The sequence below is a fragment of the Macaca thibetana genome, chromosome X, assembly GCF_024542745.1.
Source record: "Macaca thibetana thibetana isolate TM-01 chromosome X, ASM2454274v1, whole genome shotgun sequence".
Classification (NCBI taxonomy): Eukaryota; Metazoa; Chordata; class Mammalia; order Primates; family Cercopithecidae; genus Macaca; species Macaca thibetana.
Window position 1 is genome coordinate 123,302,639 of NC_065598.1, and position 25,891 is coordinate 123,328,529.

The window sequence follows — 25,891 nt, forward strand, 5'->3', positions numbered from 1 at the left end:
TTGTCAAAGGTTTGATATGGGCTGGAAATTGGCATCTCACAATGAGAATTGTTCTCTTGTGAAATCTAGTTAAATTTGGCAATGTTGTTCAGTGTTTCTCTGATGTATGCACCTTTGCTCCATACTGTAATATTTCCTCCAAGCCTACAGGCCCCAAATTCATCTTATGCTCTGTGATTCCTATTTCAGAGATAGTGAGAAGTTTAGGTTTCATCCTCCAAATCTTTCAAAAATGGGTACTTTGAGGGTGTGTCCCTTCACATTTTTCCACATGACTGGCCCTCATGCCATCTCTCTAGTGCTCTTTCCCCATTTGATAACGGTGTATGGTTCATCAAATCTACAGGCTGTAGAGACAGTCAACTGGGAATTGGAATGTTTGTCTCCCCTTTTTTCAAGCACCACATTTCATGAGTGATTTTCTCTCTCGACTTCTGAGAGACAAATCATATAAGAGCTGACCCCTATTGTCTACTAATATAGTTTGGCTCTGTGTCCCCACCCAAATCTCATCTTGTAGCTCACATAATTCCCACGTGTTGTGGGAGGGACATGGTGGGAGATGATTGAATCATGGAGGCAGGTCTTTCCTGTGTTGTTCTTGTGATAGTGAATGTCTCATGACATCTGATGGCTTTGAAAACGGGAGTTTGCCTGCACAAGCTCTCTCTTTGCCTGCTGCCATCCACGTAAGATGTCACTTGTCCCTCCTTGCCTTCTGCCATGATTGGGAGGATTCCCCAGTCACATGGAATAAGTAAAATTAGATCTCTTTCTTTTGTAAATTACCCAGTCTCAAGTTGTCTTTATCAGCAGCATGAAAATAGAGTAATATATTTATTATGCATCATTTTGCCTCAACAAATGCTATTTTATGGATTTTCATGGTTGAGGATTGAGGGGAGCGGGAGAATATGTTGGAGTCAATCAAAACACTTCTATGTAAATTTAAATTTAGTAAGTTCAACATTTAGATATGGTCTTGCCAGAAAGCAGAGACATAAATAAGGGTACTCCGCAGTGTTTAGAAAGGTGTAATAAAATCTGAAAGAACAAAGCAAACCTTTCTCAGAAAAACTGTCTTTTAAACATTTTAGTGTTCAATATATTTTAAAGATGCCCTATCATGAAATCCAATCTATTTTTACAGTTGTAGAACCTTGATGGTTCCAGCATCTTCTGAAGAGCTTTTCCCCTACTCCATTGCACACCATTTTTAGTGTTTAGCTCTCTGTCTCCCCTGAAAAACTGTGCACTCTAAAATAATGTAAAATAATATAACTTCTATTTCTGTATATTCAGCTGCAAACACAAGGTCAAAACATTTGTGGTTCTTATGAAACATTTGTTGAATAAATGTTTTAAAATTCCATATTAAATCTTCAGTAATAGGGGTTAGCTTTATATCATCTTCTTTATCCCTTTAGTTGCATTGCTGTATGCACATCATGATTAACTCTTAGGTTAGAAGTTAGGATATTTAAAATACAAAATGCTTTTTAAGTACGAAAAGGAAAGCATTATTGATAAATATAGTAAACATTTATAGATTTTTATTAAGCAATGAGCACTGTTGATCAGGCATTTCAAGAAGACTCTCAGATTAGAATCACAACCATATAGAAACAGAACAGTCACATTAGTGGTAAATATAAAGTTTAATATGTTTTTCATCCTACAAAAATAAGCAACATAGAGTAAGTAATTACACTGTTTTCTATAGTTCGGTTAGAATTTTAGCATAATGCAGCATCAACTTTTGAATTTCAACCTAATAAGCCAAACTTTAATTTCATTACCTTGGCATGTTTTTCCTCAGGTTCTGCATATATCTCTCATTTATTTTTAAATCTGAATATTGATTTGAATGTTAAAATCAGGCACATATATTTCTAAATAGTGTGGTACATTAATCTTTCCATTATCTTGACTTCCACAGGACTATGGACTCCAGAATGACTGAGAAGGTACATGTCTCAATGAGTAATGAACCATGGTTACATATGAAGTTATGTAGCCTTCCCTTAAGTGTCATAAGATTCCATTAAAACATCATTAAAGCCTTATATTATGCTACCCTTCCAAAGACAATGTAGGCAATGTTACATTAACTTATGGTTAACTTTAACAAATAGAAAAGGTCAGATAAGACCACTAATGGAGCCATTATGGTCGCGGCTCCAAATGTTGTCATGTGAGACATTGGTTCTTTCAAATCATCAGTGGCTATATATATATATATATATATATATATATATATAAATTAAGGCATCTCATTACATAAAGAGAAAAGACAAAGAATGACCTTTTGCTTTCTGTAACAATTTACTGGGAGTATTATTACTGTAACGATACATTTTATTGAGTTGCACTTACATCTTTTACAAAGTGCTTTTATCTATTTCTAGTTTCTTTAGAACAACCTCATAAGATCTCTAATGCAGAATTAGCACATAATCAATAAGAATCTAATGAGTGTCTGCTGTGTACCCAGCATTGTGCTATGTACTCTGGGTGTTATAAAGGAGTATGAATAAAACTCTACAATTCATAATAACAGAAGACAGTCATTTAAGTGATGTTTTGTAACCAGTAGCCCATTTTCAACTACACCTAGGTTTAACTATGACACAGTTGGGACGACTTTGGCTTCTGGACTATAAGAGCAAACCATCTTTCAGTGTAAGTTTCTTTTTTTTTTTTTTTTTTTTTTTTTTACTTTTTTTTTTTTTTACATTTATTTATTATTATTATACTTTAAGTTGTAGGGTACATGTGCATAACGTGCAGGTTTGTTACATATGTATACTTGTGCCATGTTGGTGTGCTGCACCCATCAACTCGTCATTTACATCAGGTATAACTCCCAATGCAATCCGTAAGTTTCTAAACTGTTGTAGGGGAGGCAAACTTTTACATCTACCCTCATAGGTTCCCCCAGCTGGGTCTAAGAAATTAATATAAGACAGATTAGCAGGAGAAGGCATACCAATTTAATACAAAAGTCATCATAAGTAAATAAAAACGCAAAGAAGTGTCACCAAATCCTTTATATTAGGTTGAACATAGACAATTCCGGACAATCAATTAAATTATGTGCTGAGGCCAAAGGAAGATAATAATTGTTTTAACAAGGTCTATTTGTACAGAATTGTCTAGGCTATAAGTCCCCATTGAAGAATGCTTCATTTTTCCTAATACAGGGAGGGCATCTTTCATATGGGAATTTTTATCTCCTGTTTTCAGGAAGTAATTGGGAGAGCAGAATGACCTTGCATCTGCTATTTTTCAAGTATCTTCAGCTCAGAATAATCCTTATACCAAGTTTTATATATTGGCATGGCATATTCTGCCACCCCTCACTGTATACTTTTTAGGCTAAAGCCATAATTATACTCCTGGAGTAATTCAACATACTTTCTCTCTCTCTCTTTTTCTCTCCCTCTCTCTCCCTCCAATAAACACAAACACAAACACACACTCACACCGACACCTAGTAGTTAAGTAAAAAAAAAGCATACAAAATATAAGAGATTATGATGGCTCAATGTAGAAAGAAACTATATATATATTAAGGTGTATATGTATATATATATATTTTTTCTGGAATGAAACATACCTATCTAAAAGTACATTCAAATGAATATAATTAAAATACAAAATGTGTAGGTTCTGTAGTTAATATATTCAAGTTTCAATGTTTTGGATATTTACTATATATTACACCTCAGAGTAATACTACTAATATGTAATGATTTCTAAAATATGTTTAAATAATTTAATTCAACAAGTTTTTAATCTTAGTGGAAATAAACAGATGCCTTAAACAGCTAATACCTCCTTAACAAACTCACTTAAAATGATCATAAACTTTATTGATTTAAAAGTTAAATTAATTAAGGAGAAAGGGTACCCTTCAGGTCTATCATGATAACGACATGCTAAATTAGAATACAAATAGGCAACAACAAGGAATCACTTAAATACAGAGTTAGTATGCACATTGCAACATAGTTGTAACTACAATGAAGAAATATGCATTATTTTACCCTAAAACTTTACAAACACTAATATTTTTAAATTATGGTGTTGGCTGTTGAGATATGTTTCTTCATTTTTTCATAAATTTCTTTTAATGCCTCCTACCATCTTTAAGGGGATGAATTTGTCACAGAATTAATTGTTGAATTTCAATGCCAACCTCTCTTTTTTGTACAAATAGCAACTTAGGTAATTATGCAATAGGCCGTAACTAACTGAAATATGTATATTGCCCATTTGTCCCACTGCTCTTCATATTTGCTACAAGATTCTTAATGCTCACAACACTGCAGGAATTGAATTACAGAACATTAGCTACATTATTGTTATGATCATAGACTTCCATAAAACGGAAGTCCATGAAATAAAATTCCAAACTCTGTGTTTACAAAGCAATACTACACCTTGTTCTCTCTTCTGTGCCTTCTACCTCAAAAAGCTTACAATGATGTTGCTCACACAGCATACAAAATTCCATTGAAACTCTTTATTCTTTAACTTTATGGAAGCTTTCATATATTGCTGTTAATGAAATCAGTGCTAGATCAGTTTTCCTATTTCTCCTTCCTATGTCAGTTCCTCAAACCAAGTCCTTGTATGTCTATTCCCTAATCTCCAATTTGTAGACTTAATTACACTATATTTCCTAAGATAACTCTGACTCCCTACTAACTCCTGTGGTAGTTTAGTCTACAGTATGACATATGTATGTGCGCTTTGCATCATTTTGCCGTACTATTGTTCATTTCTTCTCAAGTCAAAAGGTACCAGTCTTTCAAAATGAGCCAGCACTTCTAAAATTACTGGGGTAAAGATTCATTTAAATAAATGGTGCAGAGACAAGTGAGTCCAAATGTAACAAAACACACAATAATGAAATTGAAATGTAGAGATCTGTATGTAAAAACATTTTAAAATATTTTTAGGAAAAAACAGGTATTAGAAGAAAACATAATTCTTTAACTTTTATATAGTAAAAGGTTTCCTAACTATGAGTAAAACTCTATAAATTGATATGCAGTGATTTCTAAGATGTGGTATTAAGTGAAAAAAAAAAACAAATTCAAAATAGTATAAGTATTTTACTCTGTGTAAGAAACAAGGAGTTATTATAAATGGGCATGTATCTGCTCATTTGTACAAAAGTTATACTAGAAATTTAGTAGGTTGGTTATCTATAGGTGGCAGGTGAAATAGAGGTGGTAAGAAGGGAGGAACTGGAACTGGGTAGCAGGGGTTAGGAGGGAATGACATTTTTAAAAGTCATAATCTTAGAGTTATATTAAAGTTTGGCATACACTTTACATGCTAAACATACAAAAATAATTAGAACCAGCCAGGATTGTGGGAAGGGGCTCAAATGAAATTTAAACATTAATAGGTGGATCTAACATTATAAATGAGTAAGAAAATCACACTAAAAGAATTCAGGTAGAAAATAATTGATATAAGTAACAGCACAACACAAATAAATTATAAATAATAAAATTTGTGCTTCCCAGTGTAAACAAAAATCTGTAAACCAACAGGGAGTTATTAAATGTACTTCATGGCAGTAAGGTAGAATCAAATTATAGGGATAAACTCATGGCTAAACACATACAAACACACACACATAGAGATATATGTACATATATACCTATACACAGATAAATAGGGTAAATATATAGACATGTTTGTATTTATATGGGTTACTATGTGTATAAATATATATATATATACACACACATGCATATATGTGTGTATATATGTATATGTATATTTCTAGCCCTGTCTCCTGAGACATGTAAGAAGTAATTTAAAAAAAGAAGTAATTACATCCCAATAACAATGAGTATACTTAGCACCCAGATCTTGGTCCCTAAATACCATTGTGCGATAAAGGAAATCAGAGCCTCTAGGAGAAGTGGTGCTTGATCCAGTTCTGGGGCAGAGGAAATACAAGATGTTCCTAAAATATCTGGTACTTCCAAGAAAGTAAAGAAATGCTCAAAAAATAATGTGGCCTGTCAAAAGAATACAAGAGATACTTCTCATCTGGCCACATGGAATAGACTTATTTCTCCCACTCTTTCACAAAGTACAACTATAAATCCTGTAAAAACTATAAAAGGAGAGCAAAGGACAACACTGAAAAGTAGAAATATAAAGTTAGAATGCCTAAATGCCCCCAAAGTAGAGAAGGACTCTATAAATAGTGTATTAGGACCCCCAACCCAAGAGCAGAAGGTGGTCCAAGTCCAGAGAATTTTGATACACAACATAGCAATAGAACACAACTTAGGTAGGTTTATTTCACCCCAGGATCTAATAGAAGCCTCACCAACAACACTTGGCAAACTCAAGAGCACTGGCAGAGGGGATAAATCACCTAGAACATAAGTGGCCAAGAAAACCATTCTCTTTTTCTACAAAATGTGAGATACCATTTTCCCCCATCTAGAGACACTGGCCAGGCGGGTGGTGCTGGTAGCACTATCAGCAGGTGGGTGGGGGGGTGGTGAGGATTCTTGCCATAACCAACAACCTGCCTGGGGAGCCTCATTATCTTCACCAATCCTGAGACTCTACTCCCCTCTTTAGAGATATCAAGGATTTAGGTGATTCAGGAAAGGGAGATCCCACCATTAAAGGTACTAAGACCTGGAAGCACTCTTTGTTCTACAGGTCTGTGAGGTCCTTTCATCAACTAAAGACTGGCCCAAAGTGTCTGAGCCAGAAAGTTCTTTTCATCCCTCCAGGCTGGAGAATCCTTTACCCCACCTAGAAGAATCACATAATCAGGTGACTGGATGGCATTGTTAGTGAGACCACACCAAAACAAGTTTAAGGCCTGGGAAGTACTACTTATCCATGGGAAAATAATCCCTTTATCCACCTAGAGATATGAAGTAGCCAAACAACTCTAAAAAGTGGGATTTGTCACAACAAGTACCTAGCTGTAGAAAAATGTTTTGTCTCCAAGGGCTGGAAACCACCTTTCCTAATATAGAGGCACCAGGTGGCCAGACATAAAGAAGCTCATTCTGTACTCTCAGGATACACCAGCAGGGAGACAACAGAGCCAGGTAAACAAAACAGAAAAAAAAAAATCACTACAAAGGCTCTGAAAATTCGATTTCCATGGGAACTGCATCCCACAAAATTAGGCTGTAACCTACGTGCTAAACCTAAACTTCCTGCCTAAATTGAAATATTTAAATAAGAACCAGATCCTTCTAACATAATAGTCAAAAACTCAAGAACATAATTTTTAAATAATTTGTCATAACAAGAACCAGGAAAGTCAGAACTTCAGTGCAAAAAACAACTGATCCTAACACTGAGAACATACAGATGTCAGAATTATCTGACAAGTATTTTAAACAACCATCATAACAATGCTTCACATTTCTGCACAGCGAAATAAATAATCACCAGAATAAACAACCTACAGAATGGGAGAAAATATTTGCAACGTATGCCTCCAACAAAGGACTGATATCCAGAATCTAGAAGAAACTCAAACAATTCAAGAAAAAAACAACAACAAAAAACAAACAACAAAGAAAAAACAATGCCATTAAAACCTGAGCAAAGCACAGGAATAGACATTTCTCAAAAGAATAAATACAAGGGGCTTACAGACACATGGAAAAATGCTCAACATCACCAGTCATTAAAGAAATGTAAATTAAAACCACGCTGTGACACTTTACACCAGTCAGAATTACTATTATTAAAAACTCATAAAACAACAGATGTTGGCATGGATGTAGAGAAAAGGGAACACTTACACACTGCTGCTGGGAATGTAAATTAGTTCAACTTCTGTGGAAAACAGTATGGAGATATCTCAAATAAATAAAACTAGAACTACAGCTTGACTCACCAGTCCCACTACTGGGAATCTACCCAAAGGAAAAGAAATCACTATATAAAAAAGACACCTGCATTTGTATGTTTATCACAGTGCTATTCCCAACAATAAAATAATGGAACCAACCTAAGTGTCCACCAAGGGTTGACTGGATTAAAAAATGTGATATATATACACCATAGAATGCAGTCATAAAAACAATGAAACCATGTCCTTCACAGTAATATGGATATATCTGGAGGCCATTATTCTAAGTGAACTAACTTAGAAGCAGAAATTCAAATATCACATATTCTCACAGTGGGAGCTAAACAGTGGGTACATATGGACACAAAGATGGAGATAATAGGCACTGGGAACCCTAAAAGGAAAGGGGAAAGGAGTGAAGGTTGAAAATTATCTATTGGGTAAAATATTCAATACTTGAAATATCCCCATATATTTCAAATTCCCCATTATGCATATAATATCCATGTATTAAGCAATTACATATAGCCCCTTAATCTAAAATTCAAAGCGAACTTCACAAAGCAATTTCAAATTTATCTTGAGGCAATGAAAAAATTTGAAAATTTTGTGAAAGAATTGTTAGTCATAAAAAAGAACAGAATGGAAATATTATAACTGAAAAATACAAGATTAATAAAACACTCTATATGTGGGTTCAATATTAGAATATAAATAGTAGAGAATAATATAAATGAATTTGGAAATAAGTAATATATTTCACCTAATAGAGATAAACTAAACTGAAAAAAAATAAATGAACAGAGCCTCTGGGACTTCAGGGGCAATAACAAAGCATCCAATAATTACATCATTAGAGTTCCAGACAAAGATGGGAAGGAGAACAAAGTTTAAAGAGCTTTTGAAAAAATAATGGAAGAAACCTTTCCAAATATGGTGAAAGACATAAATCTACATATTTAAAGAGCTAAATAAAGCCCACATAAGTGAATTCAAATAATTACACGTCAAGACTCATTACAATTAAATTTCTGAAAATTAAAGACAAAAAATCTTGAAAATAGTCAGAGAGCACTGACACATTATAGGGGAACACCAATTCAAATGACAACATATTTCTCACCTGAAGCCCTGGCAGAAGAAGGAAGCAACATATTTTCCAAGTGCTGAAAGTAAAGAACTGTCAACTGATCAAAATTATTCTGGAAAGCAAAGGAAATAAAGACATATTATGATGAAGGAAAATTAAAATAATTTGTCCCCAGTAGACCCACTATTAAAGAGTACTAAATGAATTTCTTCAAAATGAAAGGAAATGATAAATTAAGGAATATTGAAGCATAAAAATAAAGAACAGAAAGAGAAGAAATATGAATATATAATTTAAATTCACGAGTTTTCCTAATCATATCTGATGATTAAAATACAAACTATAACACAATCTGGCACTCAAAACAATAATACTTAAAAGTGAGGAATCTAAAATTAAATAGGAATAAGACTTTCAAAATTCACTTGAAGTGCTAAAATATGGATGGAAACCAGTAGACTGAGATAAGTCAACTATGCATATCATAATACTCAGAGCAGCCTCTTAAAAAATACAAAGATATACCCTCAAAACATTATAAATAAATCAAAACTGAATTCTAAAAAGAGTTTGAAGAGCCTACAGTAATTTAGAAAACAGAAATAGAATTCAGAAACACTGAAAACAAACAATACAAATAATAAAATGACAAACTTAAGCTCCAACATATCAAATTATCTTATATGTAGAGTCTAAATACACCATTTAAAAGAAAATTACTACCAGAGTTAATAAAAGTAAGAAAAATAACACTAAATAACGCTATGCTGCTTTTAAGATACTGGCATCAAATTCAATAAAATCGACATTGAAATTAAAAGGGTGGATAAACATATACCACGCAAACTTTATTTAAGCAGGAGTGACCATATTAATATAAAATAAATAGACTCCAGAGCAAAGAAACTGATGAGAGACAAAGGAAAAAAAACACATAATGATAAAAAGATCAATCCACCAGAAAAATATAAATATCATAATGTATATGTACCACAAAACAGAACCTCAAAATATGTGAAACAAAAGCTGATAGAGTTGAAAGGAGAAATAAACAAATCCACAATTATAATTAGAGACTTCAAAACCTCCTCAAAGAAATGAAAAGAACTTCAAGTCAGCTCTGCAAAGTGTTACATAAATTGACCAGAAATGGCCTCTTCATATTGGTCCAAAATGGCTTGCTGCTTACTTTTTCACAGCAGACTAGGGCCATTAGTCTAAAAACTACCAATGCCAAACTCAAATCCTTACACGTGTAATTGCTTTAAAATACATTCCAAATATGTTCGTTGACCATTTATACATCTTTCATAAAGTGTCTATTCACGCCCTTTGCCCAGTTTTTAATGGGGTTATTTGTTTTTATATTGTTGTTGAGTTGTTTGAGTACTTTGTAAATTCTGGATATCCATCCCTTGTCAGGTGTATAGTTTGCAATTATTTTCTGCCATTCATACAAATAGCCAACAAGCATAGGAAAAAATGTTCAACATCACTAAGCGTCAGATAAATGCATATTAAAACCACAATGAGATATCATGTTACACCAGTCAGAATGGCTATTATTAAAAAGTCAAACAATAACAGATGTTAATGAAAATGTGGAGAGAAAAGAATGTTTATACACTGTTGGTGAGAGTGTAAATTAGTACAACCTCTATAGAAAACAGTATGGAAATGTCTGAAAGTACTAAAAATAGAAGTACCATTTGATCCAGCAATCCCACTACTGGGTATCTACCGAAAAGAAAATAAATCATTCTATCAAAAAGATACCTGCACTTGTATGTTTATCACAGCACTATTCACATTAACAAAGATCTGGAATCAACCTAAGTGTCCATCAATTAATAAATGGATAAAAAAATTGTGTTAAATACCTGTAATCCCAGCACTCTGGGAGGCCGAGGCGGGCGGATCACGAGGTCAGGAGATCGAGACCATCCTGGCTAACACAGTGAAACCCCGTCTCTACTAAAAAAAAATACAAAAAACTAGCCGGGCGAGGTGGCGGGCGCCTGTAGTCCCAGCTATTCAGGAGGCTGAGGCAGGAGAATGGCGTAAACCCGGGAGGCGGAGCTTGCAGTGAGCTGAGATCCGGCCACTGCACTCCAGCCCGGGCGACAGAGCGAGACTCCGTCTCAAAAAAAAAAAAAAAAAAAAATTGTGTTAAATATACAATAGGATTCTATCATCTACAAAACACAGTGAAATCATGTCTTTTGCAGCAAATTGGATAGAACTGGAGGCCATTATCTTAAGTGAAACAACTCAGAAACAAAAAGTCAAACACTGCATGTTCTAATTTATACATGGAAGCTAAATAATATGTATACAGGGACATAATGTAGACTAATAGACAATGGATATTCAGAAGGGTAGGAAGCTGGAAGAGGGGAGAGGGATGAGAAATTCCCTAATGGGTACAATGTACATTATTCAGGTGATTCATACACTAAAAGCCTAGACTTCACTTTTATACAATATATCTATATAACAAAACTGCACTGGTACTTATAAAATTATGCAATTGTATGTATATATAAATCCAAAATAAACATATTTTAGCCATTTAGAGCCTATCCATTTTGCATACCCTGATTTGCACCCAACACTTACTAAGCATAGATAAGATGAACCCTGTAGCTATGACAGACTCCAAATTGTTGCTGCCCTTTGGAGCTCTCTTGCCAAGAGACTTTTCATTTTGCTGCTGAGTAACATCACCTAAACAAACAAGCCTCCTATTCAATTTCCTGTTCTCCTCTAGGGAGTCCCTTGACCTATTCCTCTTCTATGTGGTGGCCTCACACAACTGTCTTGGAGAATCTCTTGCTGAACACTGTCCAAGCATTGTCCAATAAAGCTTATTATGTGTTACTGCTGCTCATAATCCTGTATCTTTCTTATTTGACCCTGAAATCTCTGAACTTACCACACAAGGATACAGAAAATATGAATAACGCTTTCACACAACAGGATCTACATTGACGCACATAGTACACTCCACCCTACAAGAATAGAGTACATATTTTCTCTGTCTAGGGATAGATAGATACATAGATAGATGATTGATAGATAGATGGAGAGGAGTTTTTTTTAATGGTCCAAGAAAACACGTACTCTATTCCCAAGTACAAGGGATTCTCCTGCCTCAGACTTCCAAGTAGCTGGGATTACAGGCATGTGACACCACGCACTGCTAATTTTTGTATTTTTAGTAGAGATAGGGTTTCACATGTTGGCCACACTGGTTTCAAACTCCTGACCTCAGGTGATCCACCTGCCTCAATCTCCCAAAGTGCTGGGATTATAGGAGTGAGCCACTGCACTCGGCTAGAAAAGCTATTCTAAAATTTATGTGGAAAGGCTCACGCTCTAGAATAGCTAAAATAATCCTGACAAAAAAGAATTAAGTGAGAGGAATCACTTTACCAGACACTAAGGTTTAGTATGTAGCTACAGTAATCAAGGCAATGGGGTATTGTAGAGGTATGAACACATAGATAAACATAACAAAATAAAAAAATTAGAAATATGCCCAGGAAAATTTGCTCACCTTATTTCTGACAAAAATTAAAAAAAAAAAAGATTAAATGAATAAATGATCACCTCTTCACCAAATGGTGCTAGACATCCATGCGCAAAAAATGAAAAGAAATAAAGTAAGCCTAAGCCTCAACATCCTATACAAAAATTGACATAAGATGGATCATGAACATAAGTATAAAATATAAAACCAGAAAATATTTAGTGAAAAACAGAAAAAAAATCTTCAGGATCTACAGCTAGGTAAAGAATTCTTAGGCTTGATACCAAAAGTATGATCTATACAAGGAAACAACAACAACAAAAAGATCATTACAACCTCATCAAGATGAAAATCTTTTCTCTGTGGATGAAGCTGTACAGAAGATGAAAGAAAAGCCGGACACTGAGAGAAATTATTCAAATTACCTACGCAATAAAATGATTGTATCCAGAATATATAAAGTTTCTAAACTCAATGGTAAGAAAACAATCTAATTAGAAAATGGACAAAATACATAAACAGAAATTTAAACGAAGATTTACAGATGACAAACAAGAACATGAAAAAATATGTTCAACATCATTAGCTACCAGGAAATACAAATTAAAACTTAAATTAAATACAATGACAAATTTATCAGAATGGCTATAATAAAAAATAATTACAACACCAAAGGTTGGTGAAGGTACAGAAAAAATGGATTGCTCATATGTTGCTGTTGGGAATGTAAAATAAGACTATGGAAAATAGTTTTAAAGTTTCTTATAAAATGAAACATGCAGTTGCCCTATAACCCAGCAATTATACTTTATTTCCCAGAGCAATGAAAATTTGTGTTTATTTTTTTAAAATGTATGTAATTTTTTAGGAGTTTTACTTCTAAAAGCAAAAAATTGGAATCAGCCTAGATGTCTTTCAAGAGGTGAACAGTTAAATAAACTGTGGTATGCCAATACCATGTGTGAGGGTTAATTTTTTATGTCAACTTGTCTTGGCCATATTGTGCCTAGAAATTTGGTCAGACACTATTCCTGATGTGTCTGTAAGGATGTTTCTGAATGAGATAATATATGAATCAAGAGACTCAGTGCAGCAAATTGTACTCTGTACTGCGGATGAGTCCTATTCAATCAGTTGAAGGGCACCATTCAATCTGTTAAAGGCCTGAATAAAACAATAGACTTACCCACCAACTAGTAAGAGAAAATTCCTCTTGCTTGACTGCTTTTGGGTTCAAACGGAAACACTGGTTCATCCTGGGTCTTGGGCCTGTTAGCGTTCACATTGGAAAAGAACTGTCAACTCTGTTGGTTCTCAGGCATTCAAATTCAGACTGGAACTACACCATCAAGTCTCCTGGGTCTCCAGCTGATTGTAGATCTTGAGACATGCCAGCCACCGTAATCGCATATCTCATTATTTTGGTCCTGGGATTTCTAGAATTGGCATTTTAATTTGATTAAAGAGGCTAATGATTCTACTTCCAATAGTAAAGGGGGCACTGACAGTTATGGCATGATCTAGCAATGGGGACATGCAAAATATCACCACTGGCTACTCCTAATCAAGTACTTACAAGAAGCAAGGATCTAGGTGACTGTGTATATAATTCTAAACATTTTTATCAAAATAATACATATAGTGAGATTGGCTGGATGTTCTTAATGTCACTACACAAAGTGGAGAAAGGAAAAAATATACTCATGGATTCAAATGTCCAGATCAAACAGCGCATAATTAACTTGAAAGCTTCTATATGTGCCCTAAAGATGATCTTTATTTCCCAGAGCCACAGCGCTGATTGTTAAAAACCCAAAGCAATATCTCATCCTATGACTGAAGTTACAACGTACATTAAATTCCCAGTATCATAGGGCTCCTACTGTCAAAGTGAAGGCACTTACTGTGAATTATCATAAAAATCAAAAGGGGGACAAGTGGAAACCCCAGATAAAATTGGGAACATTTAGGCCATCAACTGTGATGAATTTTCTCTGCCAGTGAAAGAGGCCTCCTCACCCCTGTGAAAGTGGCCTGTCTACCTCACTCTGAGAGGATTAACCCTGCATTGCTTAAGGACACTGTAATGGTCACTGGGAGGCAGTTGTTCAGTACCCTGGTGATTCTCCTCAGAACCTACTTCCACCACACATCTTTGCTTCCAGACCTATAACTCAACTCAGGTTCCTGCAGTCCCCTGAAAGTGTGACCCATGAAGAGGTGTGCTCAGAAATCTACTTGAATTTTCTAATTTATATAGACAGAAATTAAAATAATATGTTTGAAAATGAATACTAAGGGTGTGGGATAATGGTGGAAGAAATATAAAGTTGAATCAGGCCAAAAGTTATTGATATAGGCTCACTATGAACCTGACTAATACAGTAGGTAATACTACTCAGCAATAAAATGGAACAAACTATTATACACGCATCAACTTGGATGAGTATCCAGGAAATGATACTGAGTGAAATAAGCCAAATTTTTTTTTTTTTTTTTGGGAGATGGAATCTCGCTCTGTCACCCAGGCTGGAGTGCAGTGGCGTGATCTCGGCTCATTGCAAGCTCCGCCTCCTGGGTTCATGCCATTCTCCTGCCTCAGCCTCCCGAGTGGCTGGGACTACAGGCGCCCACCACCATGCCCGGCTAATTTAGTTTGTATTTTTAGTAGAGACGGGGTTTCACCGTGTTTGGCAGGATGGTCTCGAACTCCTGACCTTGTGATCCGCCCAACTTGGCCTCCCAAAGTGCTGGGATTACAGGCGTGAGCCACCACGCCCGGCTGGTTACAAACTCTTTGATTTCATGTATATAACACACTTGAAATGATCAAATTATGGAATGAAGAACAAAGTAGTGGTTAACAGGGGTTACAGAGAGAGAATATTTGGGGGAGAGAAGTTATAAAAGGGTAATACTAGGGATGCTTATGGTTATGTAACTGTCTGCATCTTGACTCAATACAAGAACCTACACAGTCGATAAATCACATGGAATTAAATACACATACATACCACACACACACTCAATCACAGAAATGAAGAAAAGTAAATCTGGAAGTCTAAATAAGATCAGTAGATTGTGTGTCAATATCCTGGGTGTAATATTGTACAATTTTGCAAAATGTTACCCATTGGGGTTAACTAGGTCAAGGGTATATGGGATTTATCTGCATTATTTCTTACAATTGCATGTGAATCTGTTGTTTTCCCAAAATAAAAACATTAATTAAAAAACTGAAAAAGAAAAATAGCACCCACCAAAATCAAACAACACACAAGAGTCAACCAGAAAGAGCAAATGGCCAAAGCTGGAGCAATTTAAGTAACAAAATAATTGTCATATTAGATTTTAACCTAATAAAATAAATATCCATGAGTCCATACTAATGTAAATAAGTGATTAAATAATACATGAATAAGTGCACGTAGGGGAAGAGAGAGCTCTTTCACACAATATAGTTCATATTAGTGAATGTAAAGAAAAGAAGTAAATCAAGAATCAAATAGACAAGATCTACCCATGGATGCTAAAATTAGTTGGTGTAAGTTTGAGGATAAAGAAGATTTGTATGGTCTCAGTGTATTTTCCTCAAGATATTTATCAAGTACAATGAGAAAGATAAAAAACTTTACATTGGAGAAATCCAACAGATACCAAAGTAATTGAGGCAGTAAGATTAGCATCGCTAGTACTAGCATATATTGACAACATGAAATCCTTGAAAGCTTGTATTGGAAAAGTAACAATATCATTCATGTGGAGTTCTTGCCAAAAAAATATAACCCCCCTCCAATCACTAGAAAAATTTGAAAAGATACAAATGAAGGAATGTTCTACAAAATAACTTATTGTTGCCTTTTAAAAGTGTTAAAAGTCACAGAATGATGGATGTAAGGACACTTTGTACTATTTTCAATGTTGTTTAAGTATAAATTAGTTAAAAATACAGTCAATAAAAATGAACCAACACATTTTCATCATTCTCTAATTTTATTTTTGCTCCAATTGAGAAATTATTGTTTGAGGGTTGTTTGTCAGAATTTTAGACTGAAAGATTGCAATACTTTTGTCTCCTTTTCCCTGATAAGTCCAGCCTATTCACATCTCTTTCTGTGGCTCTATTCTCGAAAGCAATATTTCCCCTTCATATAGCTTGTATGTACTATGAATTGGTACCTAACTTATTTATCCCATCACTTTGCCACAGTGTTCAATTCAAGCATGTACATCTAAGCCAATGTTAAGAATAGGATACAAGGAGATATTGCTGGAGGCTTCTTGGTCTCATCAACATGCTGGGTACAGTGGTATAAAGAGGTAACATCTGGCACTATCACAGTCATTTCTGATCGAACAAAGGAAACAACTGAAAATAAGGCTGACACAGTGTAGGATAGATACAAGATAATTTCAAAGAACATGAAGAGGAACCCTGATATTATTACAGTGCCTAAAACTATATAGAGCATAGAGCCGTTCATTTATATGAGCTGATAAATTTCTTTTTGTTGAAGATAGTTGGAATTGATTCTTTGATGACATAAAGACACTTAACCAATAGCTCACATTATTACTATTTGTCATGAAACCTTGCACAATGCCAGAATCTTTGTTACCATAGTACAACTACCTATTGATTGTTGTTGGCATAAATGCAACCTAGTTTTTATCCTTGACTCTAGTATGTCAGACACTGTGCCACATGGTGTAGAGGATACATAAATTAATTGAGGGAGCTCCTGCCCTCCAGGAATGTCCAGTCTACCACGGAATTTAAGAAATTTGTAAAAATATCTATAAGGCAGAAAAATAACAATCATAATCAGCTACTAGTTTAATGTTACAAATTTTCACAAGACTATGGGATTACTTATGGCTCGCCAGATCCAGAAAGATTAAGTGGAGAGGCGGCATTTGAGCATGGCTTTGAGAATGAGTGAAATTTAGACATATGGATATGGAGGTGAGCAGTCAAGAATAGAAAGAAAAAAAAAAAACTTTCCCAGAAGCTTAGAGACTTCCTTCAGCAAAAGCAGTCTGCTATTTTTTCTTGTTTATTTTATATATACATGTTTGCATAATATTTTAAATGAGAAGATGGCTTTCTGTGCAATTTTTAATAGAAAATTGGTGATGATATTCAACATTTTATTTTCACATAAGAAAACAAAGGCCTAGATATAAGAGGGTGACTTATACAAGGTCACTGAGTTAATGGCAGAACTCTTGCTTTTATGTGAGAATTGAGGGATAGAGAGAACAGCAGCCAAGTTTGGTTTTGAATCCTGCTTATGTCATTGACTAGATGTTTTGTTTTAGACTATTTGTTAAATCTTTTTGAGGGCCTCACTTTTTTTTTTAATCTATAAAAAAGGAGGCTGGGCATGGTGACTCATGATTGTAATCCCAGCACTTTGGGAAGCCAAGGTGGGAGGATCGCTTAAGGCCAGGAGTTTGAAACCAGCCCTGGCAACATAGCGAGACCCTATCTCTACAAAAACAAAATGTAAAAAGGAGCTGAGTATAGTGGTGCACACTTGTAGTCCCAGCTACTGGGGAGGCTGAGATGGGAGAACCACCTAAGCCCAGGAATTCAAGGTTGCAGTGAGCCATGATTGAGCCACTGCACTTCAGCCTGGGTTACAGAGCAAGAACCTGTATCAAAAAAAAAAAAAAAAAAAAAAAAAAAAGAAAGAAAGAAAGAAAGAAGGAGATAATAAGTCAACTATCTCACACAGTTGTTGAAATAAAATTTTTATATAGATAAAAATTTTATGCCTTATCTGGAATATACTGTGTCTTTATAATAAATGTGGCAAAGACATCTCAATAAAACTTCTCAGCTGCCCATTAAGTACATATCTCTATTTTACGAAAAGCAAGCCCAACAGGATATTTCCTACATAAGCTGCTCTGGTTCATGTGATGTACTACGTAAGAAAAGCCAGTTTTGCAAATCTGAACACATCTCATTGGTCTGGGGAATAATGCACAAGCAAAAGTCACCCATATATGAACTGGACACAAGGACAGTCAATCACTTTTGAAGTGGCTTGGCGTAACTCTCTCACAGTGAGTGGTAATAAACCATCTCAATCAAAATAGTTTTTGGGAAGAATGCTAGATCAATAAAGGTAAGGTATATTACTCAGCTCAAGTTGCTGTTTTGAGTTATTATGAATTTTCCTCTTTTATATAAAGACCAGTATTTATCACGGTGTTAGAAATTCTGAGATTTGTGTTGACAAGTGGCAAATTACGTTATTTATTCTGCACATTTGCCATAAATATCTATCACTAAAGGTAATTTGTGATTTCATTTTCTGTGAAACCCAAAGGAATTTTACAGCTTAACTCATGTGTTCTGATTAAATAGCACCATCAGTAGTGACAGTAGCAGGAGAAGAAAGAAGTAGTAAAGGAGGAGGAGGAGGAAGAGGAGGAGGAGGAAGAGGAAGAGGAGGAAGTGTAAGTATTAGCAAAAGCAAAGAAGACAAAAGAATCGAGTAAAGTAAAATTGCATATGGACACTTCTTATGTCCCAGAACAATGCACATGCTATTATTAATCTCCATAGATATCTTATGAGATAGGACTCATTTTTCAGACGAAGAGACAAAAGCTTATGTAATAAACAAAACTGTTCCTAAATTATACAGCTCAGAAGTGGAGAAACATGTTCTTTCTATGGTACCATGCAACATAAGACAAATATTCCTCTACCTTTAGTTTTGTATGAGACTCAATTATTCTAAAACTGATCTCTATCTTCATCCCTTGCTTTCAAGAGTATCATTCTGTTTCCCTAAATATGGCCTTTATACTCATCACTTGCTTTCAAATATTATCATCCTGTATTAAACTGCAGATCATTTGTGGTGAATCAAAGCTTAACAGATTACTCATTGCTAATTAAATAGCTGATTCTGTCCACTGAAGCTCATACATTAAAGTATTTAATGTTTGTTTGGTAAACTGCTTTACTAAATGCTCCTTTGACTTTTATTGGTAATAAACATTAAGCATTTATGGCCTGTGAAAGCAGCTTCCCATCCAGCTTATGCTGTTACTATTTACAGTTTGTTAATAAAATACCATTAACGTCCTTCAAATCAAAAGTTGTTTTTGTTCTTCTCTTTAACTTTTATTGTATAGTATGAATAATCATTCACTAAAATTTGAATGAACTATGCATTTACTAGTGGTTTTTCAATAAAGAGAATACTTTGCTAAGCCCAGCACACTTCAGGATTCAACAACAAGGCCTCAGATCAGACAGAGATCTAGTTCCCTTTCTTCACTTCACACTCTCTTAACTGCACTGTGGTCTCACTTGGGTACGTCCAGATTTCATCATTACTAACAAAATTTTAAAAATCTGACTTCCGAGTCCAGGTCGAAAATGGCGGCAGTTGGTGTGTCCCGGGTTTCTCGGCGGCTGGGTCGGTCCGGCCCACAGCTGGGGCAGCCTATGTCGAGTGGCACCCATGGCGAAGAGGGTTCAGCTCGCATGTGGAAAACCCTCACCTTCTTTGTCGCGCTCCCCGGGGTGGCAGTCAGCATGCTGAATGTGTACCTGAAGTCGCACCACGGCGAGCACGAGAGACCCAAGTTCATCGCCTACCCCCATCTCCGCATCAGGACCAAGCCGTTTCCCTGGGGAGATGGTAACCATACTCTATTCCATAACCCTCATATGAATCCACTTCCAACTGGCTACGAAGATGAATAAAGAGAATCTGGACCACTACCTGGGCACCAGGGACCACAGCACTGGTTTGGACCATTACTCTGCACATGGACCAGAAAAAGTATACGAGACCTTAAGCTCATCTTCTTGTATCAAATGATGACTGGTATACTGGTCTTCCATCCCTTTGCTTGTGGCAGGAGATGGCTTAAATAAATAACTTAAACTTAAAAAAAAAAAAAAAAAAAAAAAAAAAACTGACTTCCTTTTACTATGATTTGACTCCTTTTAATCCGATTTTTTCATTTAACCTTTCTGAATACCAATTTCTTAAACTTTCATCTTAAGGTTGAGCTCCTGTAAAGGAAAGAGTAAGGGGAAAACTTTAGAAATTATGAGCAAGGTCCTGATACTTTTATGGGTTATTTTAAAATGTATTCATTTAAAAAATTATTTATTTTTGAGACAGAGTCTCGCTCTGTCGCCCAGGCTGGAGTGCAGTGGCGCAATCTCAGCTCACTGCAAGCTCCGCCTCCCAGGTTCACGCCATTCTCCTGCCTCAGCCTCCTGAGTAGCTGGGACTACAGGCGCCCGCCACCATGCCCGGCTAATTTTTATATATATTTTTCTGTGAAACCCAAACGAATTTTATAAAGGAATATATATATATATATATAGTATTTTTAGTAGAGAGAGGGTTTCACCGTGTTACTCAGGATGGTCTAGATTGCCTGACCTCGTGATCCGCCTGCCTTGGCCTCCCAAAGTGCTGGGATTAGAGGAGTGAGCCACTGCGCCCGGCCTAAAAAAATATTTTTAACTGTTCGTTTAGGTTCTGTGGTACATGTGCAAGTTTGTTATATAGGTAAACTTGTGACCTTGTGACTTGGGGGTTTAGGGTAAAGATTAATCACTCAGGTATTAAGCATAGTATTCAACACTTTTTTTTCTTTTCTGAACCTTTCCCTCTCTTTTTTTTTTTTTTCTTTCTTAACCCCATCCTTGAAGTAGGTCCCAATGTCTGCTGTTCTCCTCTTTGTCTCCCTGTGTTCTCACTATTTAGCTCCAACTTATAAGTGAGAAAATGTGGTACTTGGTTTTCTGCTCCTGCGTTAGTTGCTAAGGATAATGGCCTCTAGTTCCATCCCTGTTCCTGCCAAGGATTTAATTTCATTCTTTTTTTATGACTGCAAGGCATTATACAGTATATATGTACCACATTTTATTTATCCAGTCGACTGTTGATGGGTTTTAGATTGATTCCATGTCTTTGCTATGGTGAATAATACTGCAATGAACATACGCTTGCATGTGTCTTTGGAAGAATGATTTATATTCCTTTGGATATATAGCTAATAGGGGGATTGCTGGATCAAAGGGTAGTTCTGTTTTCAGTTCTTTGAGAAATCACCATACTACTTTCACCACTTTCCACAATGGTTGAACTAATTTACACTCCCACCAGCAGTGTGTAAGCATCACCTTTGTTCCACAACCTCTCAAACATTCATTATTTTTTGAGTTTTCAATAATAGCCATTCTGATGGGTGTGAGATGGTATCTAATTGTTGTTCTGATTTGCATTTCTCTAATTATTAGTAATATTGAACATTTATTCATATGTCTATTGGCTGCATGTATGTCTTCTTTTGAACAGTGTCTGTTCATATCTGTTAGCCACTTTTTAATGGGGTTTTATGTCTTTTGCTTATACAGTTGTTTAAGTTCCTTGTAGATTCTGGATATTAGACCTTTGTCAGATGTATAGTTGCAAATGTTTTTGCTCATTCCATAGGTTTCCCATTGACTCTGTTTATAGTTTATTTTGTAGTACAGAAGCTCTTTAGTTTAATTAGGTCCCATTTGTCTTGCTTTTGTTGCAATTGTATTAGTGATTTCATCCTGAAATTTTTGCTAGTTTCTATGTCCAAACTGGTATTTCCTAGGTTATCTTCCAGGGTTTTTACAGTTTGAGGCTTTACACCTAGATCTTTACTCCATCTGGAATTGATTTTTGTATATGGTATAAGGAAAGGGTCCAGTTTCAACTTTCTGCATGCAGCAAGCCAGATATCACAGCACCATTTATTGAATAGAGAGTTCTTTCCCCATTGCTTGTTTTTGTTAACATTGTCAAATATCAGAGAATTGTATGTGTGTGACTTTACTTCTGGACTCCCCATTCTATTCCATTGGTCTACGTGTTTGCTTTTTGTACCAGTATCATGCTGTTTTGGTTACTGTAGCTTCACCGATTGTTAACCCCACAAAAACTCCAAGTTAACAACTATCTACCTAGAAAAAAGCACCTTAATAAGAACCAAAAATCAGAGCAGAAAGGAAAACTGAACCAAACTCAGCTAACACCTGTCCGTGGAGAGAGCACTGAAACCAGCATTACCCAGACAGGAATCATTGATCCTAGCAGTCCAAACCCGAGTGCCTGCAAACCTCACCACTGAGGGCTACATTGCTCTCTGTCTCCAAGTAAACTTGAAAGGCAGTCTAAGCCGTAAGGACTGTAAATCTTAAGTGAGTCATAGTGCTGAACTAGGTTCACAGACAGTGAACTGGTCGGGGGCATGTGACATACTGAGACACTAGCTGGGGAAGCCAAGGGAGTGGCTTCCCTAACCGCAGCCTGCACAACTCATGTCTCCAAAAGAGACTCCTTCCTTCTGCTTGAGGAGAGGAGAGGAAGGGGAGGGGAGGACTTTGTCTTGCATCTAGGATACCAGCCCAGCTATGAGAGGATCAGGCACCAATCAGAGGCATGAGGCTCCCATTCCAGGTCCTGGCTCCCAGAAGACAATTCTAGACATACCTTGGGATAGAGGGTCCCCCCACTGCCTTGAAGGGAAATACCCAGTCCTGGCAGCAATAATCACCTGCTAACTGAAGAGCCTTTGGGCCCTGAATAACTAGCAGCAATACCCAGTTCCTACATCAAGAGCCTTGGTTGTGCCTTTGAGACTTCCTGGCTTCAGGTAAAACATGGCTGCAGGGGAGTAGAGCAGCAAGCAGGCTCCTGAGGTCACTGATTTCAGGACTTCACTCTTGGATGGCATTTCTGGACCTGTGCTGGGCCAGAGGGGATCCCACTGGCCTGAAGAGTGAGTCCCGGCCAGGCAACATTCACAACAAGCTGACTTACGAGACTGTGGGCCTTAAAAGAACATCAGTGGTGACCTGGCAGAATTCCTTGTGGCCTGAGGTGGCAGTGGCTATGGGGTGAGGCTTCTCTGCCTTCAAAAAGGGAAGGGCAGAGTGGGAAGGACTGCAACTTGTGGACTGAGTGCCGGATGAGTCACAGTACAATAGAATGCCAGGTAGATTTCTGAGGTTTTGGACTCTAGTCCCTGACTCCCAGATGACACCACCAGACCCATCTGGAACCTGGGGGACCTCGCCAACCTGAAGGGAAAGACACAGGCCTGTTTGGCTTTGCCCCTGCTGATTAGGTAGCACAGAGCCTTGAGCAAACATGGGTAGTTGCCATGGAGTTTTTACAGCAGCCCTCGGGCAAGAACCAGTGCTGTGCTGGCTTCAGGTCTGACTCAGTTCGGTCATATTGGTGGTGGCTACTGGGGTTCCTGTGTCACTCAGTCACCAGGTTTACATGCCTCAGGACACAGAGAGAGACTCTGTATGTTTGGAAGAATGTAAAGAAAGAGAAAAAGAGTCTCTGCCTGGTAACCCAGAAAATTCCCCCAGATCTTGTCCAAAATCATCAATACAGTATCTCTACAAATCTGCAAGAACCACAGCATTGCAGGACTTAGGGTGCCTACTAAAGCAGATATAGATTAGATCAGAAGACTCGAGTCCCTTAAAATATCTGGAATGGCTTCCCAAGAATGATAGCTACTTAACAGCCCCAACAGTGAAGACTACAATAAATACCTAACTTTTCAATGCCCAGACACCAAAGAACATCTACCAACATCAGCACCATCCAGGGAAACATGACTTCACCAAATGAACTAAATAAGTCACCAGGGATCAATCCTACAGAAACAGAGCTATGTGGCCTTGCAGACAGAGATTTCAAAATAGTTTCGAGGAAACTCAAAAAAGTCAAGATAACACAAAGAAGGAGTTCAAATTCTATCAGATAAATTTAATGAAGAGACTGAAATAATTAAAAAGATCAGGCAGAAATTCTGTAGCTGAAAAATTCAAATTGCATATAGAAGAATGCATCAGAGGCCTTTAATAGCAGAATTGATTAAGCAGAAGAAATAATTAGTGAGCTCAAAGGCAGGCTATTTAAAAATACACAGTCAGAAGAGACAAAAGGAAAAAGAATAAAAAAACAAAGAAGCATGCCTACAGGATCAAGAAAATAGCCTCTGAAGGTCAAATCTAAGAGTTACTGGCCATAAAGAGGAGGTAGAGAAAGACATAAGGGTAGAAGTTTATTCAAGGTGATAATAACAGATAACCTCCCAAACCTAGAGACAGATATCAATATCCAAGTACAAAAATGTTATGGAACACCAAGTAGTTCCAACATATACTATTAAATCAATTTAATACATCATATTAACAGAATAAGTATAAAAAACATATGATCATTTCAATTGATGTGGAAAAAGCATGATAAAATCTCTCAAATAACAGAGTGTAGAAGAAACACACTTCAACATAAAAAAAAAAGCCAGATATGACAGATCCACAACTAGTATCATATTGAATGTAAAAATACTGAAAGCCTTTCCCCTAAGATCTGGAACACAGTAAGAATGCACATTGTCAACACTGTTATTCAACATAGCACTGGAAGTTCTAGCTGGAGCAATCAGACAAGAGAAGAAAATATAGGGCACCCGAATTGGAAAGGAAGAAGTCAAATTATTCTTGCTTGCAGATGGTATGATCTTTTATCTGGAAAAACTTAAAGATTCCACCAGAAACTAATGGAACTGGTGCATTCAGTAAAGTTACAGTATACAAAATTAACATACTAAAATAAAAAATCAGTAATATTCCTAGATGTCAAGAGAGAACAATATGAAAAAGAAACAAAAAAGTAATCCCATTTACAATAGCTACGCAGAAAATTAAATACCTAAAAATTAAAGAAGTGAATGATCTCTATAATAAAGACTATAAAGCACTAATGAAAGGAATTCAAGAGAACACCCCAAAAATGGAAAAAAAATATATACGTATTGGAAGAATCAATATTGTTAAAATCTCCATCGTACCTAAATCAATTCACAGATTCAGTGCAATCCCTAAAGAAATATCAATGACACTCTTAACAGAAATAGAGAAAAAAATCCTAAAATTTGTATGGAACCACAAAAGACCCAGAATACTCAAATCTATCCTAAGAAAAAACACAAAACTGATGGAATCACATTACCTGAATTCAAATTATACTACAGAGCTATAGTAACCAAAGCAGCATGGTACAGACACATAGAACAATGAAACAGAATAGAAGATGCAGAAAAAACTTCACGCACCTGCAGTGAACTCATTTTTGACTAAGGTGTGAAGAACATACAATGAGGAAAAGACTGTCTCTTCAATATGTGATGCTGAGAAAACTGGATATCCACTTGCTGAAGAATTAAACTAGATCCCTTTCTCTCCATATACAAAAATTACGTCAGAATTGATTAAAGACCTAAATCTAAGACCTGAAACTATAAAACTACTACAATAAATAATTGGGGAAAATCTTCAGGACACTTTTCT

General features: G+C 36.1%; 1 protein-coding gene across 1 annotated transcript; it reads left to right on the forward strand.

Moving 5' to 3' along the window:
• The first annotated feature begins 19,881 nt into the window (after positions 1–19,881).
• LOC126946802 (cytochrome c oxidase subunit 6A1, mitochondrial-like) lies at positions 19,882–20,434 on the forward strand. The gene has a single exon (XM_050777480.1). The coding sequence runs from the start codon at positions 19,895–19,897 to the stop codon at positions 20,222–20,224; it is 330 nt and encodes a 109-aa protein (XP_050633437.1). The 5' UTR covers positions 19,882–19,894; the 3' UTR covers positions 20,225–20,434.
• The last annotated feature ends 5,457 nt before the right edge of the window (positions 20,435–25,891 follow it).

What these genes read in the sequence shown, in the direction of transcription:
- LOC126946802 (XM_050777480.1), top strand. Translation starts at nt 19,895, where the DNA reads ATGGCGGCAGTTGGTGTGTCCCGGGTTTCTCGGCGGCTGGGTCGGTCC.